Consider the following 18,007-nt stretch of genomic DNA (forward strand, 5'->3'; position numbering starts at 1 on the left):
AACGTAGAATTCTTCTTACATTCGCTTCTTAAATATATCAAATTAAAGTTTTTTTTGCTATGAAAAAAATAAATATTACCTTCACAACAACAACTACACTGCCGAGAACAGGATCTCATCTGAAAAAAAAAAATCCTCAACATTACCTTCACAATGACAACTACACCGCCAAGAACAGGATCTCATCTAAAAAAAAGAAATATTACCTCAACATTCCCTTCACAACTGTGGTGTCGTGGCCGAGGTGCAAACAAGCAGACATGAGCCGGACGGTAACACAACTCCACTTTATTGCCTCAAGCGAGAGGGTGGGCGTAGGATGCCCGTAACTCCGCTTTAGTATGCACTCGATGCACCCTACAGGCACACGACATACAAGCCACTGCTAATGACCACGCATGCTGCTAACTGGTGCTACAAGTCCCAAGCGGGCGAGTCGGGACATATGAAGCCATAACCACGTGACCACCACCATCCGTGATTCGGGGCTCCGCCCAAACAATACATGCTCCACCCATACACCACAACAACGACAACTACACCGCCTAGAACAGGATCTCATCTAAAAAAATTAATATTACTTTAACATTACCTTCACAACGACAACTACACTGCCAAGAACAAGATCTCATCTAAAAAAATTAATATTACCTTAACATTACCTTGACGATGACACCGCCTAGAACGGGATCACATCTAAAAAAAATTAATATTACCTCATTACCTTCACAACGACAACTACACCGCCAAGAACAGGATCTCATCTGAAAAAATAAATATTACCTCAACATTACCTCCACAACGACAACTACACCGCCTAGAACGGGATCTCATCTAAAAAAATTCATATTACCTCAACATTACCTTCACTACGACAACTACACCGCCTAGAACAGGATCTCATCTGAAAAAAAAAAATATTACCTCAACATTACCTTCACAACGACAACTACACCGCCTTGAAGAGAAGCGAATGTAGTATTCTTCTTACATTCGCTTCTGACTTTACCTATAACTTGTTCAAAACTGTATACGCAATTTCCGGTTACTTCGGCCTGGATTCGGGATCAGCGATCAAATAACGTAAATCACGATTAAAAATTATTTTTTTATGATGCGGGAGATATCTTTATTAAAATCAGTGGAGGAAATATACACCATGTCTGATATTATTTGGGTATTTCATGTCTCTGACGATGCCTTTATCTCCCAGCATGCATCATTCCCCATGACAACAACCGGTAAAAAAAAAAAACAGAAACAAAAAAAAAATGGAAGCAAAAGGGTCATAGCCAACGACACGGATTCACAATTGCCAGAGTATTGTGTTGTTTTTGTTGTTTCCTATTCTCTCATGTGCACGCGTTAAGTAATATTCACAAGATAGAAATAAAACCCAATCGTGTTTATACACAGCAGAGCGTTTAAAAACAACCGGAAGCAAAAGGTCATATCCATCGACACGGATTCCAAATAGCTAGGCGTATTGTGTTGTTGTTGTTGTTTCCTATTCTCTCACGTGCACGCGTTAAGTATGAGGCTCACTGCGTTCGCTATTAAATAATGTTTCCTCTTGAACAGCTTCATCAATCAAAGTCAAACTTCAGAATTATTATCGCGTAAAGAAAGGGGAGTGTACATTTTAAATTTCAACCCCATCGACCACATGGTTTGGCAGCCATATTGGATTGAAGGAGAGTATTCAATTGTTTTCTCTGGAACCTCTTCATCAATCAATGTAAAACTTCACAATTATGATCTAGTAGACATGTGGAATATACGTTTTAAATTTCAACCCGTTCGGCCACATGGTCTGGCAGCCAGAATTATTTAATTTCTTGAATCTGAGAACATTGTTTCTTTGAATAAGGCTCACTTTGCTGTGCCTGGATGGGTTTGAGGGTGGAGGAATATCAATTCAATTGGTACCGACTTTGTCCTCAGGAAAAATGGGCGAACTACGTACTTAATAAGTAGATTCAACGTGGTGTGTCACTCGGTCCATGACCAGGGGTTTCCTTAGAAGCCGGTTACCGGCGACCCGCAGCCGTCTACTCAGAGAAAAAATGTCAAAGGTCGCCGCCTACTTCAGCGCCGATTTTTCATTTTTTTTTTTTTTCCTCAGTACCTGAAGCTGATGACCATGGATTTTCAGAGTATGGTGCAGATTACATTGACCTACTTGGTGGTCAGTTTTTTTGAGAAAGCTGGTCAGCAGAAAGTTGTTGCTGAGTGGCAGAATTTTAAGTTTGAATTAAATTCATGTAAAAAACGTGCCTGCTGAAGTACTTTCGTTAAAATCTAACCTCACACCAACAGAATGGGTACTTAAACAAATCTTATCTAAGAAGCAGGAGTGCAAGCACTTTTACCCCAAACTGGTAGAGCTTGCAGAAATTTGTATGTCTCTGCCAGTTTCCAATGCTTGGCCAGAACGGGGAGCCTGCGCCCTTAAGCGTATTAAGTCAAGAAAATGAAAAAATGACATGCTCAATGCCTTGCTAACAATCTCAATCAATGGTCCTCCAGTTGGCTCAAATGATGCCGAACTCCTTATCCGACAATGTGTACTTGACTGGCGTAGCCAAAAACCTTGACGGAAGCTCCCAAATCAACGACTTGTTAGTGTACCATCAACTTCGTTTGCATGTCCCCAAATTCTCTTGACTAATGACTTGCCTGTCGAATCAGAATTGTCCCCTCTGACTGAAAATGAAGCAGTGGGACAATTTAATGTAGAAGACATTTCATCTGATAGTGACAGTGACTTCAATTGTGTTGCTTAACTTGCTAAATGACTATAGGTTAAACACTGTTAAACAGAACTGTAACCATCAGCTTCAAGAATTTACACAGAACATGTACAATTTGTTCTTTGCAAGGGAACGTTTCTTCATCCCAAATAAATTTTAAGTTTACTAACTTTCAATCATTGATTATTTAATTACATATAATGTCATTTGTTCATTCCTGCTAGAATAATATCATAAAGATGTTGGACATGTTTGCAACTGAAAATAGACTGTGAATTCATGGCTACTTTGATCCTGAAATTTGGACAACATTGTTTTGAAAGTTGAGGATGTAGAATGTTTGCAGCACAAAAATATATAATAAACTTTTTGAATGTGAAATCTTATTTATGAATTAATTTTTCTTTCTATAAAACATATATGGTGACTCAGATTCCCAAAGGACTTGATTTTAATACTAAAGATTGATTGAATATTGTTTACCGGTATATGAGTTTGTCATTGATTTGACAGCAGAAATGGAAGATGAGTATAACTCCAAGAATGTTTTGTATCGATATCAAAAATATCACACTTCCTTGATTACTGGAATTAAATAATATCACTATAAGTCTATTACTTCAATCAAACTTTAGATCCTGATGTATACAGAATTTGCTGTGTTAATAGTTTGGTTTGCACATTTTACCCAACATTATTATAATAATCTAATCCTTCGTGCTCACAGCATTCATACGGCAAACACTGAACACTCACAGAAGTGAAATGGAATATGGCTTCCTTAATGAATGCTAGTTCATCTACACTATTAGTATGTAACACACTTACTTCAGATTGCTCACTGTACTCCACCATGTGCAGTATCATCTCCCTATTAAGAACTAAGGCATGGCCCAAATGTTGCTAAAATGCCTCTCTTTTAAAGTGCTTAGATACTCCATCTTTCAGACACCTTGGTGTGCCCTAAACGATGTCCTTAAATTAATGAACCCTGTTTAAAAGCTGCTTGAACTAACTGTATAGCTGAATTTCAGTCAACCAGTCAGTCAGTCAGAGTCAGTATGTTAATGGAACCACATCCAGTATAGGCCTAACCACCTGTTTTTGTGGTGTTTTTCCACCCAACAGCATGATAATATGAACTATTTTATGTCAGAAATCATGCTAGAATGCATCTCCAGCCATCTCGGATCGTCCGGCTTCCAGGGCCATACAGCTGCGCTCGCTTCGCTTGCGTTGATGGTAACCTGCTACTTTTTAATGGTAGCCTCCTACTCCAAAAAATAAGGAAACCTCTGATGACTCATCAATCTCGCATCGTAGAGAGATGTGAGGGGCTTAGTTTGACTCCAGGGAGTTCTGGTTTACACTGTGGACCCATGGTGTCAACATTTATTACATCGTGTTCAGGTTATTTAAACGCCAATTAAATTGATACTGACGATGTCCCCAGGAAAAAGGGATAACTGCGTACATAATAAATAGATTGAATGCTTTGTGTTCCTCGGTCCGTAACTCGTCAATCCCATGTTTTATCAAAGCACGGTTGTATCAATGCCGGACGTCTTGGTACCCGGTCATCACTGCCAACAGTTATAAATGGCAATTGTAGTTTGTTTGTTTTTTAATTTTTAATTTGTATCATTGTATCAGTATTATCAATAAACACAATTTTTGAAAGTGCAAACACCACTTTTTTCTCTTCTCTCAGATACTGACTCGTCGAACAGCATGGCTTCATCTTCCGGTTCACTTTCCTGGCAGCAACAGACTCAACCATTACCTCAAGTTTCCCTTGGGTCTGCATTAAATGGTGCTGCTCCTGCATTTAATTATTCTGGTTCAGGCCCCCAACCTATATCTACCACAGCAGGCCCGAACTTCTGCCTGCTGCCACTTGAGAGCATGGGTATTCCACCAGGAAGCATCTTGGTGAATCCGCACACAGGTGTGATTTTTCATTGCACAAAATGACGGCTACACTTCTGCATTTTTTTTTTCTTTTGTCGCTGGTGACACTCCAAATGCAAAGGTCACTGTGTCAGCAGAGATTTGCGAATTGCATTTCTGTATATTTGTTTTATTTACTTCTTCAAGAAAATTATACATACCACCAAGGCAAATGTGGAAAGGCTGTAATGTTAAAACGATTGAAAAAAAATCAATTTACTTGAATGACAGCATCATTGGAAACATGAAGAATATCTTTATGTTTTTCAGTTAGCTTTCTGAATTATATGAACATGAACAAAGTGCCTGTCCAATGGGTGATATTGTTCCACATAGGCAAAGCGTTCTTCTGACGCATACCTTCATTTGGGCGGTGTATAGGTAACTATGCCTGATATTGGTTTCATGGTTAGGGTGGTGGGCTTGAGATCCTCGGCTGTTGAATTAATACCAGGTGGGGTTGACTCAGCCTGTCATCCTTCCAAGGTCGGCAAAATGAGTACCAGCTTGCTGGTATCCTGTGTCGGAGTGGCGACCCCTCCAGAATTGTGCCCAATAGCCCAGGAGACTGCTTAGGCAGCACCAACGCTCTGCACAGAGTATGGTCCCAATGGATTGGGTAGGTAACTGACAGCTCTATATTGCCAACATTAAAAAACCTGGGTTACGTGCATGAAGCAAAAGCATACCTACTGTTTATAATTCAGAACACCTCACAGCCCTGGAAAATGTGGGAACAGGAATACTGTTCTGTAATTGTTGGAGGTGACCTGGAGGTGGTGCTACATGACACACATTTACATAGAGAATTTGCATCCCCCCCCACCTGATCCCCAAAAACCACCAGCAATTGTTGTGGAGGTGCCAGTGCTCTTTGTTGAGAGGCACTGCCCTGGGTGTCTTGCTAAAGCTTTTGTAATTATTTTAGATCGTTGATTCACTCCTTCAAATCAATAGGGTATGTCCAGGGTCAATTTTGGGAAACAATTTCTACATTCTTATTTCGATTGCTGTGATGTCATCCTCCCACACCCAACACCCCTCACCACCTCACTTCCTTTCCCCCCTCCTTCCATTTTTCTGTTGATACAATCATGTCTTGGCTCCATATGCCGACCGATTTGCATTACTCTGCTAATTTCAATTCCACCAGGTCTTCAAATCTTCAAATATGGTATAAACTTGTAAACTCTCTCCATGTGCTGTGTTGTTTTCAGCTGATTTCAATTTCCAAAGAAATAGTCAGGTTTCCTGATCACAAACTATCATCCCACTGCTTTCCACTCTTAGTGTTGCATCATCGAGGGCAATGTTAATCAAAGCCAAATACCTCTTCTGCAAGCACTCGTGTGTGGCTTTTAATGCTCTCATTTTTGGCAGAGCTTTTCCCAAATTGTAAGTTACTGTTTTCTATTCTGCAACTTGTGCCTGATTTTTGCAGTCTCTTTGCCATTGGAATATGGTGACTAATGTTTGTTCATGTATATTTACCCCACATGCGAAGCGAAAACCAGAGTTAAGCAATTGGTTCACTTTGGCTGTCTGTCTGTCTGTCCACAAATGTCAGTTTATGATCGAGGAACAACTTGATTTCAATTAAATGTTATATTTTGAATGTGAATCGAAAGCATGAATCGGAAAATGAACCTTTAGTTTAGCAGTATATTGGCTCTGAATTCGTCCTGCTCTCATTATGCACAGATAAGAGAGATAGTTTCTTTACTCTGTCTGCCTGTCCAGCAGTCAAACAAAATTGAAAATCATTCCAAACAGGAAACTTTCTGTTTTTAAGGATGTCATAAAGGATACAGACAACAGGCATGAAGAACTAATGTAACGTGCAAAATAAGGTGGGATGAAATATGCTGTATAAATGGCGGTAAACCTCCGGGAAATATCATTTTCGACAACCTTTAAAATCTTTATTTTATTTCAATTGAATTATATACGTGAACACTGTAGAACACAAATCGCCTTATTGGTACTTTTAAAAACCTTTCGTTTCGCAGAAAATATCACATGATTTTACATCATCTTGACCAACCAAATTTACTGCTCGCCAATCCTGCCCATGTTCTTTTTCTCAAGACTGTGTGGGAAAGGTGTTCGATGAATTCTGTTGTTTACACTACCTTTCATGTTTAATATTTTACCCTTGAAATACTGAATAATTCTCTAATTTCAGTTGAGCATTCTGTTGCTTTTGATGTTCTCAGGACAACCCTTTATGAACCCTGATGGAAGCCCTGCAGTTTACCATCCACCATCCAGACACCAACTAACAAAGGACTATCTTTCTGATGACTCGTCTCCACAAACCCAACAGACTGTGCCACAACAGCCACTGATAAACAGTCTTGTCACAGTCGTAAGTTCTTTCCTGGGAAAGGAAACCTTCAAAACCCCCTTCTGGTGAAACTGCCAAAATCAAGAATCACTGCTCACCTTCACCCTGTCATTCCTCTTTTTTTCCCCCCACCTCTGGAACAACTTCCCACACTCTCTTCAATCCCACTCCTCCCTCCAGGTGTTCAAAACAGCTGTTCACCACCACCTCATGTATTCCCCCATCCAAAATCTTGATCTTTACTACCCCTGTTAATCCACCCCAAACCTACCTCCTTAAAATTCCCTGTTTTCCATCCTGAAAGTCCCTGTAGTATCATTTTGTTTCCCTCATGTACCCTGCACCATCCCTCTCCCTTCCACAGATATCCTATTGTCTTTGTTCCCCACTATTTTGTGCTTTCCCCCTCCCGCCCCTCTTGTCTCCTGCCTTGTTATATGTTTCTGTGTATTCGCTCTTACACAAGCCTAGACTTGGTATACCAAAGAAAAAAAAAAGTTTTCCAAATTTTGTTTCAGTGACTGTTTTCAAATGCAATCTCCAATATAGAATGTGAAAATGCCTGATTTATAGAACCCTTTCTGAAATGAAAACGATGCATTTCTTGTGGGTTTGTGAGCTGCAAACAAAGCTTTCCTTGCACTTTCCATGCTGCAACATAACATTTTGCTCCAAGCCTGGCTTTCGCATCACCTTGGTTTTTAAAGCCATACATAATCAGGTTTACTGATGTATTACTCTTGAATCAGGACATGCTAAAACCAGTGGAAAAGTACACACAAAGGCCATGTCAGGTTTCCAGCCTGCAGTTTTCTGAGAGCCATGTCACAGCAGGCTTTGTTGTAAAGGAAACGATACTCTGAGCACATCCCCTTTATAAATATTTGTTAAATTATTTTTAAAACACTACAGTTTACCACGTCATTGACTAAAAACATTCTCTTATGACGTTTTTTAATAATTATTATTTACACAGGCCAGGCAAGTTAAAGTAAAAATAATAATAAACAAAGGTTTATCTACCACTAGCAGGGGCTACCTGGGTGAGCTTTTTCCAGCAGAGCTTTTTTTGTTTGTTTATTTTGTATACATAGTCAAGGCTCCTTGAAGAGCTAATACGAATACAATGAATAGATCAGGACTCAACAGGACAAAAGGAACAGCAGAGAGAGTGGGGGAAACGTCAACAGCAGAGCTGAAGGCCAAGAAGGTAAGGCAGACAAAGAATGGGGGGGGGGGCAGGAGAGGATGCATGGCATGGACAGTATGGAATCATAAGGGAACTCTCAGGAGGGAAACTGGAAATTTGGAAGGAGGAGACATTGGGGTGGGATTAAGGAGGTGGGGGAGTTCATGAGGTGAGAAAAGATCATTGTTTTGGATTGGGGATGATCTGAGATGGCAGTGAACAGCTGTCTTGAAGACCTGGAGGGAAGAATGAGATTGAAGAGAATGTGGAAGTTGATTCCACAGGCGGGGAAAAAAAAGAGGAACAAATGAGTGGAGGTGAGCAGTAATCCTGAATTTAGGTAGTTTTACTAGGAAAGGGTTGATGGTGGACTATGTGAGCCCTGTGGAAGCCGAGGGGTGAGGGTTGGTAGGTGGACAAAGCATGGAAAGAGCAGAGGATGCACGACCAGAAAGGAGGCAGTAGAAGACAGAGACCACCCGACCTCTCTGCAATAGCGAAGTGAAAAGCCCATAGATTCAGCTTCAGCGTCGTAAATTCCCAGGAGCTTCAAGGTCTTGGTTTCCATCGTTTCAAGCTGAGCAAGATGTGAGGCAGGGGGGCCAGTGCAGGGGGAAGCAGCACTCCATCAAGCTGCAGATGAAGGCCTTATAGGTGGATAGGAGTTGAGGTGTGCCAAGGAAGGACTTTGTACGACAGAGGATGCCCAGTTTGCAGCTAGTTTTGGAGGCCAACTTTGAAATGTGGTTTTCCCAAGAAAGATCATGGCTGATAGTGACACCCAGGACTTTGAATGGCGTGACCTCCTCAATAGAGGATTGTTAAGAAAGTCGATGGTGGTTTGCCAGACTGTCCTTTCGGAGAGAGATGGTGAGAGTGAGATTTGTCAGGATATAAAGACATACTCCAAATGTTTGACCAGCTTGTGATTTTTTTAAAAAAAATTTTTGTCAAGGTTTAAAGAGAGGGAGAAGGCTGCAGCCTGCCTTTCTGAAGGAAGAGGGATGTCATGGCAGATGATAGTCATCAGCAAATAGATAAAGAGGATTTTCCAGAGTCAGAGAGATGATTCATGAAGATCAGGAATCAGACTGAGCCCAGAACACTGCATTGGGGCACTGCAGCCTTGACAGGGAGGGCAGATGAAGGGATTCCGTTGAGTGTCACATCGGCTACGAAAGTATCGGAAATCAGTATGCTGTGTTTGGAGTTGGCCTTCAATGCCATAGGCAGACAGTTTGGAGAGTAAGGCAGGATGCCAGACTGTATAAAAAACACAAGATATGTCCAGAGAGATGGGCCTGATCTTAGCTGACATCGAGGGCCTTCATCCATTGTTGGGTGAGTTGAAACTACATGTCCAAGGTGGAGTGACCTGGTCTGAAACCAAATTGGTGATCTGAAATGAGGTTCTTTGAGAAAAGGAAGATTTTTCATATCAACTGCGATGGTGGATTCCATGACCTTGCTGATGATTGGAAGTAAGATGATATGTCTGTAGTTGAGACGATCCGTTTTTGCACCTTTTTGTGTAGTGCAGTGATGTTGGCAGATTTTCAAGCAAATGGAAGATGACATAGTACAAATGACATGATGAAAAGAGCAGAAAGAGGATGTGCAAGACCAACAGAGCAGGTTTTTAGGACATGTGAACTGAAGCCGTCCGGCACAGCAGCAAAGTCAGAGTCGATGGTTCAAATAACTTTCTCCACCTTCTCAGATGGAAGAGAGAGACAGAGACAGAGACAGACAGACCAGGAACAGTTGATTTCGACAGGGAAGGATGGGTACAGAGAGTGAGGAATTGGAGACACAAGATTCGGAAGCAAACACAGAATTGAAGCATTCAGCCTTCTCACGAGCGGAGTCGGCTCGAGTGACAATTGAAGAGAATGAAGGGATGGAAGGGGAGCATACACCAGAGACAGACTTAACAAGGTGCCACCAGGTTTATGAGGAGGGAGACAAGTTTGAAAGTTCATTCTTGAGGTTGGATAGATGTTTTTATAGCTCTCCTGAGAGTGGCCACACATTTGTTGCGGACGTTTTGGAAAGCACTGAAATTGCCTTCAGTCAGATTTGCCTTCCAGGAAGAAAAGGCAAGTTGTTTCAGAGCAACTACCTCACCACAGGATTCAGTGTATCATAGGCGGGAAGAAGGGGAGGATACTTGAAGACGAGATGGAATGAATCTGTGCATGAGACAGAGCAGGATTCTGTGGAAGAATTCCCAAGCTGAGCTAACATCAGGGGCAGTAGATATGGGAGACCAGTCCTGATTGTTTTTTTTTTGTTTTTTTCCTCTGCCACCAAAGGTGAAGGATGTTATGTCTTCATCCCTTTCTGTCTATTTGTTTGTCTTACTTTGTTTGTTTGACTGTGTGCAGGATATCTCCAAAAAGTTGTGGACAGATCCAGATGAAATTTTGTGGATGGTGTGTGACATGGACAAGCTGATTAGATTTTGGTGAAGATCTGGTTTCGGATCCAATGACTGGAATTTTTAAAGTGATTATTCACCATTGAGAGATGGGGCCAAAAACAATGTCGCATGATATTTAAAAAAGTTGTGGACGGGGATTTGGACGAAATTTGGTGGACATGTTGGGTGTGTGCCAGGGAAGAATTTATTCAATTATGGTGAAGGTCCAAATCCAGAAAAGGATCTGATAATTTTTTTAAGTGATTCTTCACCATTGAGATGTGGCTAAACGAAATAATATTGTTACGGATTCACGCCCGCCGGCGTGCTGACGGCCACGTAACTCGAATCGCGGCACGTCGCCCACCAGACGGACAATCCAGTCGTGACCCTCTCGGACTAACGCCGGGAACCAGTCACGGGTGGACCTTTCGGTCTCACCGCGATCGAGCCAATCAGCCCCCGCGTGGGATAGGGTTGCTCGCCAAATTCGACCTACCTAAGTACCCACACGGAGGGTAGACCGGGCGATCGCACCTCGCCGCAGGTCGACTTCGGACACGGGCCACTTAAGCGACCCGTTCCGTACTATCGGGATAACCGAGCGGTGTTATCGTCGGCCTCGACGGTTCGATTAATTATCGGGCGTATTCAGCCCACTACCAACCCTTTACGTGAAGCAAGATGAGGATTCAATGAAAGAAATGACGAAGCGAAGCGGGAAACAGTTCAACACAAAGCACATTTATTCGCGATGAACGGAAAGCGCACATATACAATTCCACCAAAAGCACATAGAAAAAAAAAAGAAACACAATGCAATTTTACACAAAAAGCAAATGCGACAATGCAGATCTAATACCGATTACGCGAGCACACGGCAACACTTATACAATTCTACTTCACAGACGGCGCCGACAACACACATTCCCAAAAACAAAAGAAAAGAGAACCCTCAAGGATGAGGTGGGCCTGAGGCCGAGACCGGGTCGGGCCTACCCGTCTGGTGATGAGACGCAGAGCGGCGATGGTGCCTCAACTCCGCGGGCCTCGCGGACAGTGTCTGGTAGGGGGTGGGAAAGGGGCCCCCTTGGTCGCACTATCTCAGCGCGGGGGGAAACAGGAGGGGGTTGCTGATGCTCGGGGGAAAGGAGGATTTCTACTCTGCCTCGAGTCCCGCGACGAGCGTCTCCACCTCGACCAGGTCGCGCCGTCGGCCTCCCTGGTGTGCAGCTCCCGGCACGACGCGAGCACCCCCTCGTCTGCCCTCGCCGCCTCTCCACAGCTCCGTCCCCTTCGCTCCGACTCCAACGCACACGACGACGACCAACTCCTTCTTGCTTCTTCTTCCCAACTCCACCGACTGCGAAGTCTTAACTCTTCGACTTGACGAACGCGGTCGCTTATATAAGCCCCGTGGCTTCGCTCTCTCATCTTTGACCCCGTGCCTTCGACCTTTCACCTCGCTCCCCATTGGCCCGAGAAAAAGTGGGCGTGAATGCATTTTGATCCATAAATTTGCATATAGCGATCGCCCTCCAACGCCCTGGAGGCGGGGCCAAATCGCCCCTCGCTCACCGATTGGACGGAACAAAAGTGGGCGTGTGTCGTTTTTGATCCGTTTTTGGAGCTGAAAATCCGTGGTTTTGTACACGCTGTTCGGCGCGCGCCCTGCACAAGTCCAACACCGGTACCCACAAGCGGCGCAAGAACGGTGGCGATGCGACGGTTGCGAGGTGTGACGTGAAGCGGCGCCGCGGTAGGTGGTTGATGTTGTGGTTGGTGGTGGTAACAATGGCGGTTGGTCCAAAATAAAGATAGCAAAAGAAAAACGGCTATCCTGAAGAGTCGCAGCACGCATAAATGACATGTATTCCCACTAGACAACGGGTTTGGGCCTAACTACACATATACTTACCGAGATACCTCACCTAAGGGACCTGAATGGTGGTTTGCGAATTTGGTAACCACAACACTACCCCCTCCCCTTTTTACAGACTCGTCCCGAGTCGTCAAATTTTCGTGTGCCATCATGTGTAGTTTTCCCCAAGTACATTTTACCTACGGATCCCTGAGTGCGACATTCATGGTATTCGTGTCCCCAAAATAAATAACCTGAGGGCTGCGTAACTACCTAAACAAACTCACTCACACGGACGACTTAAATAAAATTGCCGGCGCTAAGACAGACATGCCGGGGGCGCACTCATATGTACAGTACATCTTAACCTTAACTTACAAATTTTACACTAAACCATGGCCCAGGATCAATGAACTCTGCAAAAGAAAAGCAGTTAACAGGGAGCCAGGCTGCTCGCATGCAGTCTCTGGCTCAAAACAATGCAGGTGACAGGGAACGTGGCTGGCTGCTCACACGCAGTCCAAGGCCTTCCCTTTTTGAACTGAACGCAGTGAACCACAACGGTGCATGGGCTGCACAAATGCAGTCTCCGTGCCAGCTCAAGTGGCACACGCAATGAACACAACGAATGGATGGATGAATGGATGAACTGAATGCAGTGAACCACAACGGTGCATGGGCTGCACAAACGCAGCCTCCGTGCCAGCTCAAGTGGCACACGCAATGAACACAACGAATGGATGGATGGATGGATGAATGGATGGACGCAAACACGGTGCACGGGCCGCCACTGCAGGCCCGTGTTGTAGCTGCCAACGGGGCAGTTCTTGCAGCTTGCAAACTGTTGCCTTGCGGATCCTGGCGCACATGGAAATGAACAGGGGGGGGGGGCAAAGCAAAAATTGAACGGGGCTGGTGAACGTGGGCAGTGGGCATGGCATGGCAAAGGTGCAGGCAACACAGCCCGCAGAAGAAGGCCGCTGCAGGCAAACACAGCCCGCAGATGAACTGGCCGGCACAGGCCTTGAAGTACCACAGCTGCAGATGATCCGGCCGGCACAGGCCTTGCAGCACACAGCCAGCAGATGAAGCTGGCCAGCTTTTGCCGTCAGTGGAAGTTGGTGGAGGGAGTGCGGTGGTGCTGGCCACTTGGAAGGCGGGCTCGGACCTACCTACCTGTCTCCCTCCCAACCTATCGCCTTTGCCTGTCACTGTACATACCCACTCCCTTAATTTGTCAAACCCCAATTTAGCCCCAACTTAATTTTTTGTTGTTGTTTTTATTTTTACTCCCCCACTATAAATCGTCCCCTAACCCCCTTTATCCTCCTTGTTCGGCTAACCTATCCTGTCACCTAGCCTACTCCCAACCCCTACGTTCCCTTCCCGGAGGGGAACAAGGGAGAGCTAACGTCCTGTGTTGAGGCCCAACGAAGCCTCAGAATGGTCTCCCCAGAGTTCGGCGATCTAACCCACAGTGGGTCCAGCGGCCCACAACGAGAGCGAGGGGATGGATGGTGCGGAGGGGTACATCTCCTAATCTGCCCTATCCATTTAACAGTTAAACTACCCCGGGGCTTTCAACAAGCGCCTCTCGCTTAAACTATTGGTTCTAACAACCCAGATTCCCGTCGCCTATGTTGGTGTCCTCACAATTTCGGGCCTCGCCCCCCAATTTTCTCTCCGTGCCCTCACACGGTCTCATGGCTGGGACACGTGGCTCCCCTTGGCAGGCACGACCCTCTGCCGATTCTCCGACGATGGCACCCCCGGGCACTACACTGCCTCCGAGCCTACCAGCTCCCTAACACCGGGGAGTGCCCCCCATGGCACCTCCCCTGAAATGCACACGTGGCAGGCTGGCTTCCCAGGCCCCTTTCCGAGGGTCACCCTTGCCCACAACACTGCCCACGCGGCTAATGGCGCCCCGGGCCCCCGCACACAGCAGGCGCACCCGTGCCCACTACGCTATCCCGGCCCCCCATGGGCCCTTGGCCTACCACGGCCGACTAGCCTGGTGCCTGGGGTACCCACTCAGCAATACTCACCTTTCGCAGCCACGCTCCCAAGCCCCTCAACAGGGCTCCTGCACCCCTCCAAACGGGTTTCGAGCCTACTTCCCCACCAACAACAAAACGACTTCCATATTTGTTAATTTGACTAACCCCCTAACTCACTCTACACTGACCCCGGGGGTCCCTTGGGCGGGAGTCACTCCTCCCCCCAATCACTCATCGCACCATGCATTCCCCATCCGCTCCACTCACACAGACCCGCTGGCCTCACTCACTCACCATGTACTCACCTCACAACTCTCCAACTCTTCAACACACTCACCGCTGAACTCTGCCATTCTTCTAACTACATCCCCTAACTAACTCGTGCTCCCACGTCATCCCTTACACTATAGCACGTTCCATTTAACACTACGTCGCTAAACTACGTCAACTCTACACATCCACAAGTCTGTCACAGTCTCCAAATAAATCATTTTATTTCCCAACCTAAATCTGACTACAATCCCTCTAACTAATCCATTCCACGGACTCCATGAGGACTTACCCCTGCCCCATGAAGTCGGTCTAGCTAAGCTAACCCTTCCCCCGAACTAGTTTCCATCCTGTGCCCAGGTAAGGGGGTCTTCCACCCCTTGCCCAGGAATCCTGTGCACCCGATAGTGAGGCTTGCTTTTTTTTTTTTTTTTCCATGCGCAGCACCAGCGCACTTTGCACCTGCCCGTGACGTCATGCAGCTGCACGTGTACCTCGTCCCTCCTTGGACGGTACCATCCGGCCGGGATACCCCTCCTGCCGGATTCCAACCACACGTGCAGCCATGACGTCACCGTGCGCATAAAAAAACAAGCCCCACGTCTCGAGGGGTTCCCCACGCGAACACATGTGCTTTGCCCGTTGGAGCTTAACACACACGATCGCGTGGAGAACCCGTCCGGTCCAAATCCATTATCCTGCCTAAACTTTGTCCGTCCGCGGGATCGGCAAATCCACCGCTGGCGTTTCCGCACCGGGACTTCACTCTCGCAAGCGAGCACGTGGCGGTCTTGTGCGTTGCACAGCACGAACCTCGTGCTCACTGCTGGGTGAACCCGGCACGGTCCCCGAAACAACTACAGCCGCTACTCGGCTTTCTTTCATCACATGTCGCCGTCGTCGCCATTCAACCCACGCACACCTGCGTGTTACGACGCTCACACTCCATTCCATTGTATTCACACCGGGAGACGCGGCTGCGTGCTCCCGCATGCCGACCGACATCTCCCTTACATACCGCTCTCTCACACACACGGTCTCCCTTGCACTCGGCCGTTCACTCACGCGTGCCTCACTACTCACACAAACCATACTACTCACACACGCGGGGGCACTCACCCGCGGTGCCTCATCCACACTCCGTGCCTCACTCACACACGCGGGGGCACTCACCCGCGGTGCCTCACTCATACTGGCCGTTTCATCCACACACACGGCCTCTTCCACACACGGTGCCTCATCCACACACGGCGTGCTGGGAAGCACGTACTCTGGCACCATCGCCAGCACACCACTCACACACGGGGTCGCTTCCACACACGGGGACGCACTCACACTTTGCACCACACACACAGGGACAACCACACTGGGGATTCGTGTCCCCACAAGGGTCTCCGGGGCCTCTATACCCCCCAAGCTCTCCGTGCACCTGTCCACAGCACTCGTCCCCTCAACCTCGCAAAACACAACCGAACTCACCTGGTCGTGACTCGCCTCAAGGGGGCATACTCCCTCCCCTCGTTCCTGGAGGAGGCCATCCAGGTGCTCGCACTGGGTCTCCACCCAGTCCGCCAGCTCACCCCCATTATCCTCCACTACCTCCGTGTGTGTGTGCGCGTCACTTACCCCGTCTTCATCGTGCAGTCTCTCCTCTATTTTTTCTGTCTCCCGTGTCTCTATACATTTATAAGTTTCTGTTGTCGTCACCTCGTGTCTCGTCTCACACGTTTTGGTCTCCCCATTTAATTTTTCCCTTTTGGTCACCGTCGATTCCTCTGTCACGACCCTCGCCCAACACGCCCCCCGAATTATTTTTTTACCCGCCTCCACCGCGGGCCTGTCAGCCGTTGCACCCCCTTCCAGCTCGTTTGCTTCCACACTTGGAGTCGCCATTCCTATCTCCCTGGTCACGGCCTTCATGCCCGCCTGCAGGCATCGGCCCATGTTCTGCGTCTCACCCCGTAGCTCTTTCATTTCCTCCTTCATGTTTGCTTCCATTCCGTTTATTTGCTGTGTATTCGCATCCAATTTTTGTGTATTCGCATCTATCTTTTCGTTCATTTGTTGTGTATTCGCATCCAATTTTTCGTTCATGTTCGCATTTATCTTCGCTGTCATTTCCGCCAGCATGGCGCATAGCTGGGCCATGTCGGGTGCGCTTGAGTGAGCCGTTTCGGCAGGGGTTGGGGAAGGGTTTTGGTGGAGAGGGGGAGGGGAGGTGTCATACACCGCGGCCGCTGCCGCACCTATTTCGGGCTCTGGGTTCAGTTGGGCGAGTCCGTGTTCCTGCACAATCAACATTTCCTGCACGGGGATTCCATCCTGGACCATGGATTCTACACATTCTACATCCATTTCTAATACCCCCGGCTCCCGCTCGCCTTGAGACGCCATCTTGCTTCTCTTAAAGGGTTAATTTCGCTCGCTCGTAATTTGGAGGGAATCGGGGGTCGCTTCTCTCACCCCTGGACCGATTCCCGTGAATTTAATTGGAGACAGGAGAGCCCGTTTTCCTGTTCTCCGATACCAGTGCCGCGAGGAGGGCGATGGATTTGTATCGCACGACCTGACACCAGTGTTACGGTTTCGCGCCCGCCGGCGTGCTGACGGCCACGTAACTCGAATCGCGGCACGTCGCCCACCGGACGGACAATCCAGTCGTGACCCTCTCGGACTAACGCCGGGAACCAGTCACGGGTGGACCTTTCGGTCTCACCGCGATCAAGCCAATCAGCCCCCGCGTGGGATAGGGTTGCTCGCCAAATTCGACCTACCTAAGTACCCACACGGAGGGTAGACCAGGCGATCGCACCTCGCCGCAGGTCGACTTCGGACACGGGCCACTTAAGCGACCCGTTCCGTACTATCGGGATAACCGAGCGGTGTTATCGTCGGCCTCGACGGTTCGATTAATTATCGGGCGTATTCAGCCCACTACCAACCCTTTACGTGAAGCAAGATGAGGATTCAATGAAAGAAATGACGAAGCGAAGCGGGAAACAGTTCAACACAAAGCACATTTATTCGCGATGAACGGAAAGCGCACATATACAATTCCACCAAAAGCACATAGAAAAAAAAAGAAACACAATGCAATTTTACACAAAAAGCAAATGCGACAATGCAGATCTAATACCGATTACGCGAGCACACGGCAACACTTATACAATTCTACTTCACAGACTGCGCCGACAACACACATTCCCAAAAACAAA

General features: G+C 46.7%; 1 protein-coding gene across 16 annotated transcripts in view; it reads left to right on the forward strand.

The window, feature by feature from the left end:
• Positions 1-18,007, forward strand: part of LOC147014280 (R3H domain-containing protein 1-like) — a 234,179-nt gene that overhangs the window by 178,178 nt on the left and 37,994 nt on the right. For all 16 annotated transcript variants that reach the window (XM_085852133.1, XM_085852130.1, XM_085852135.1 and 13 more), the window contains 2 exons: positions 4,465-4,701; positions 6,920-7,071. In XM_085852133.1, the coding sequence (XP_085708259.1) occupies positions 4,465-4,701; positions 6,920-7,071 (389 nt within the window). The remainder of the gene's footprint in view (positions 1-4,464; positions 4,702-6,919; positions 7,072-18,007) is intronic.

The sequence above is a fragment of the Eptatretus burgeri genome, chromosome 13 (assembly GCF_056783735.1).
Source record: "Eptatretus burgeri isolate ZD-2024b chromosome 13, Ebu_testis_v1, whole genome shotgun sequence".
NCBI lineage: Eukaryota > Metazoa > Chordata > Myxini > Myxiniformes > Myxinidae > Eptatretus > Eptatretus burgeri.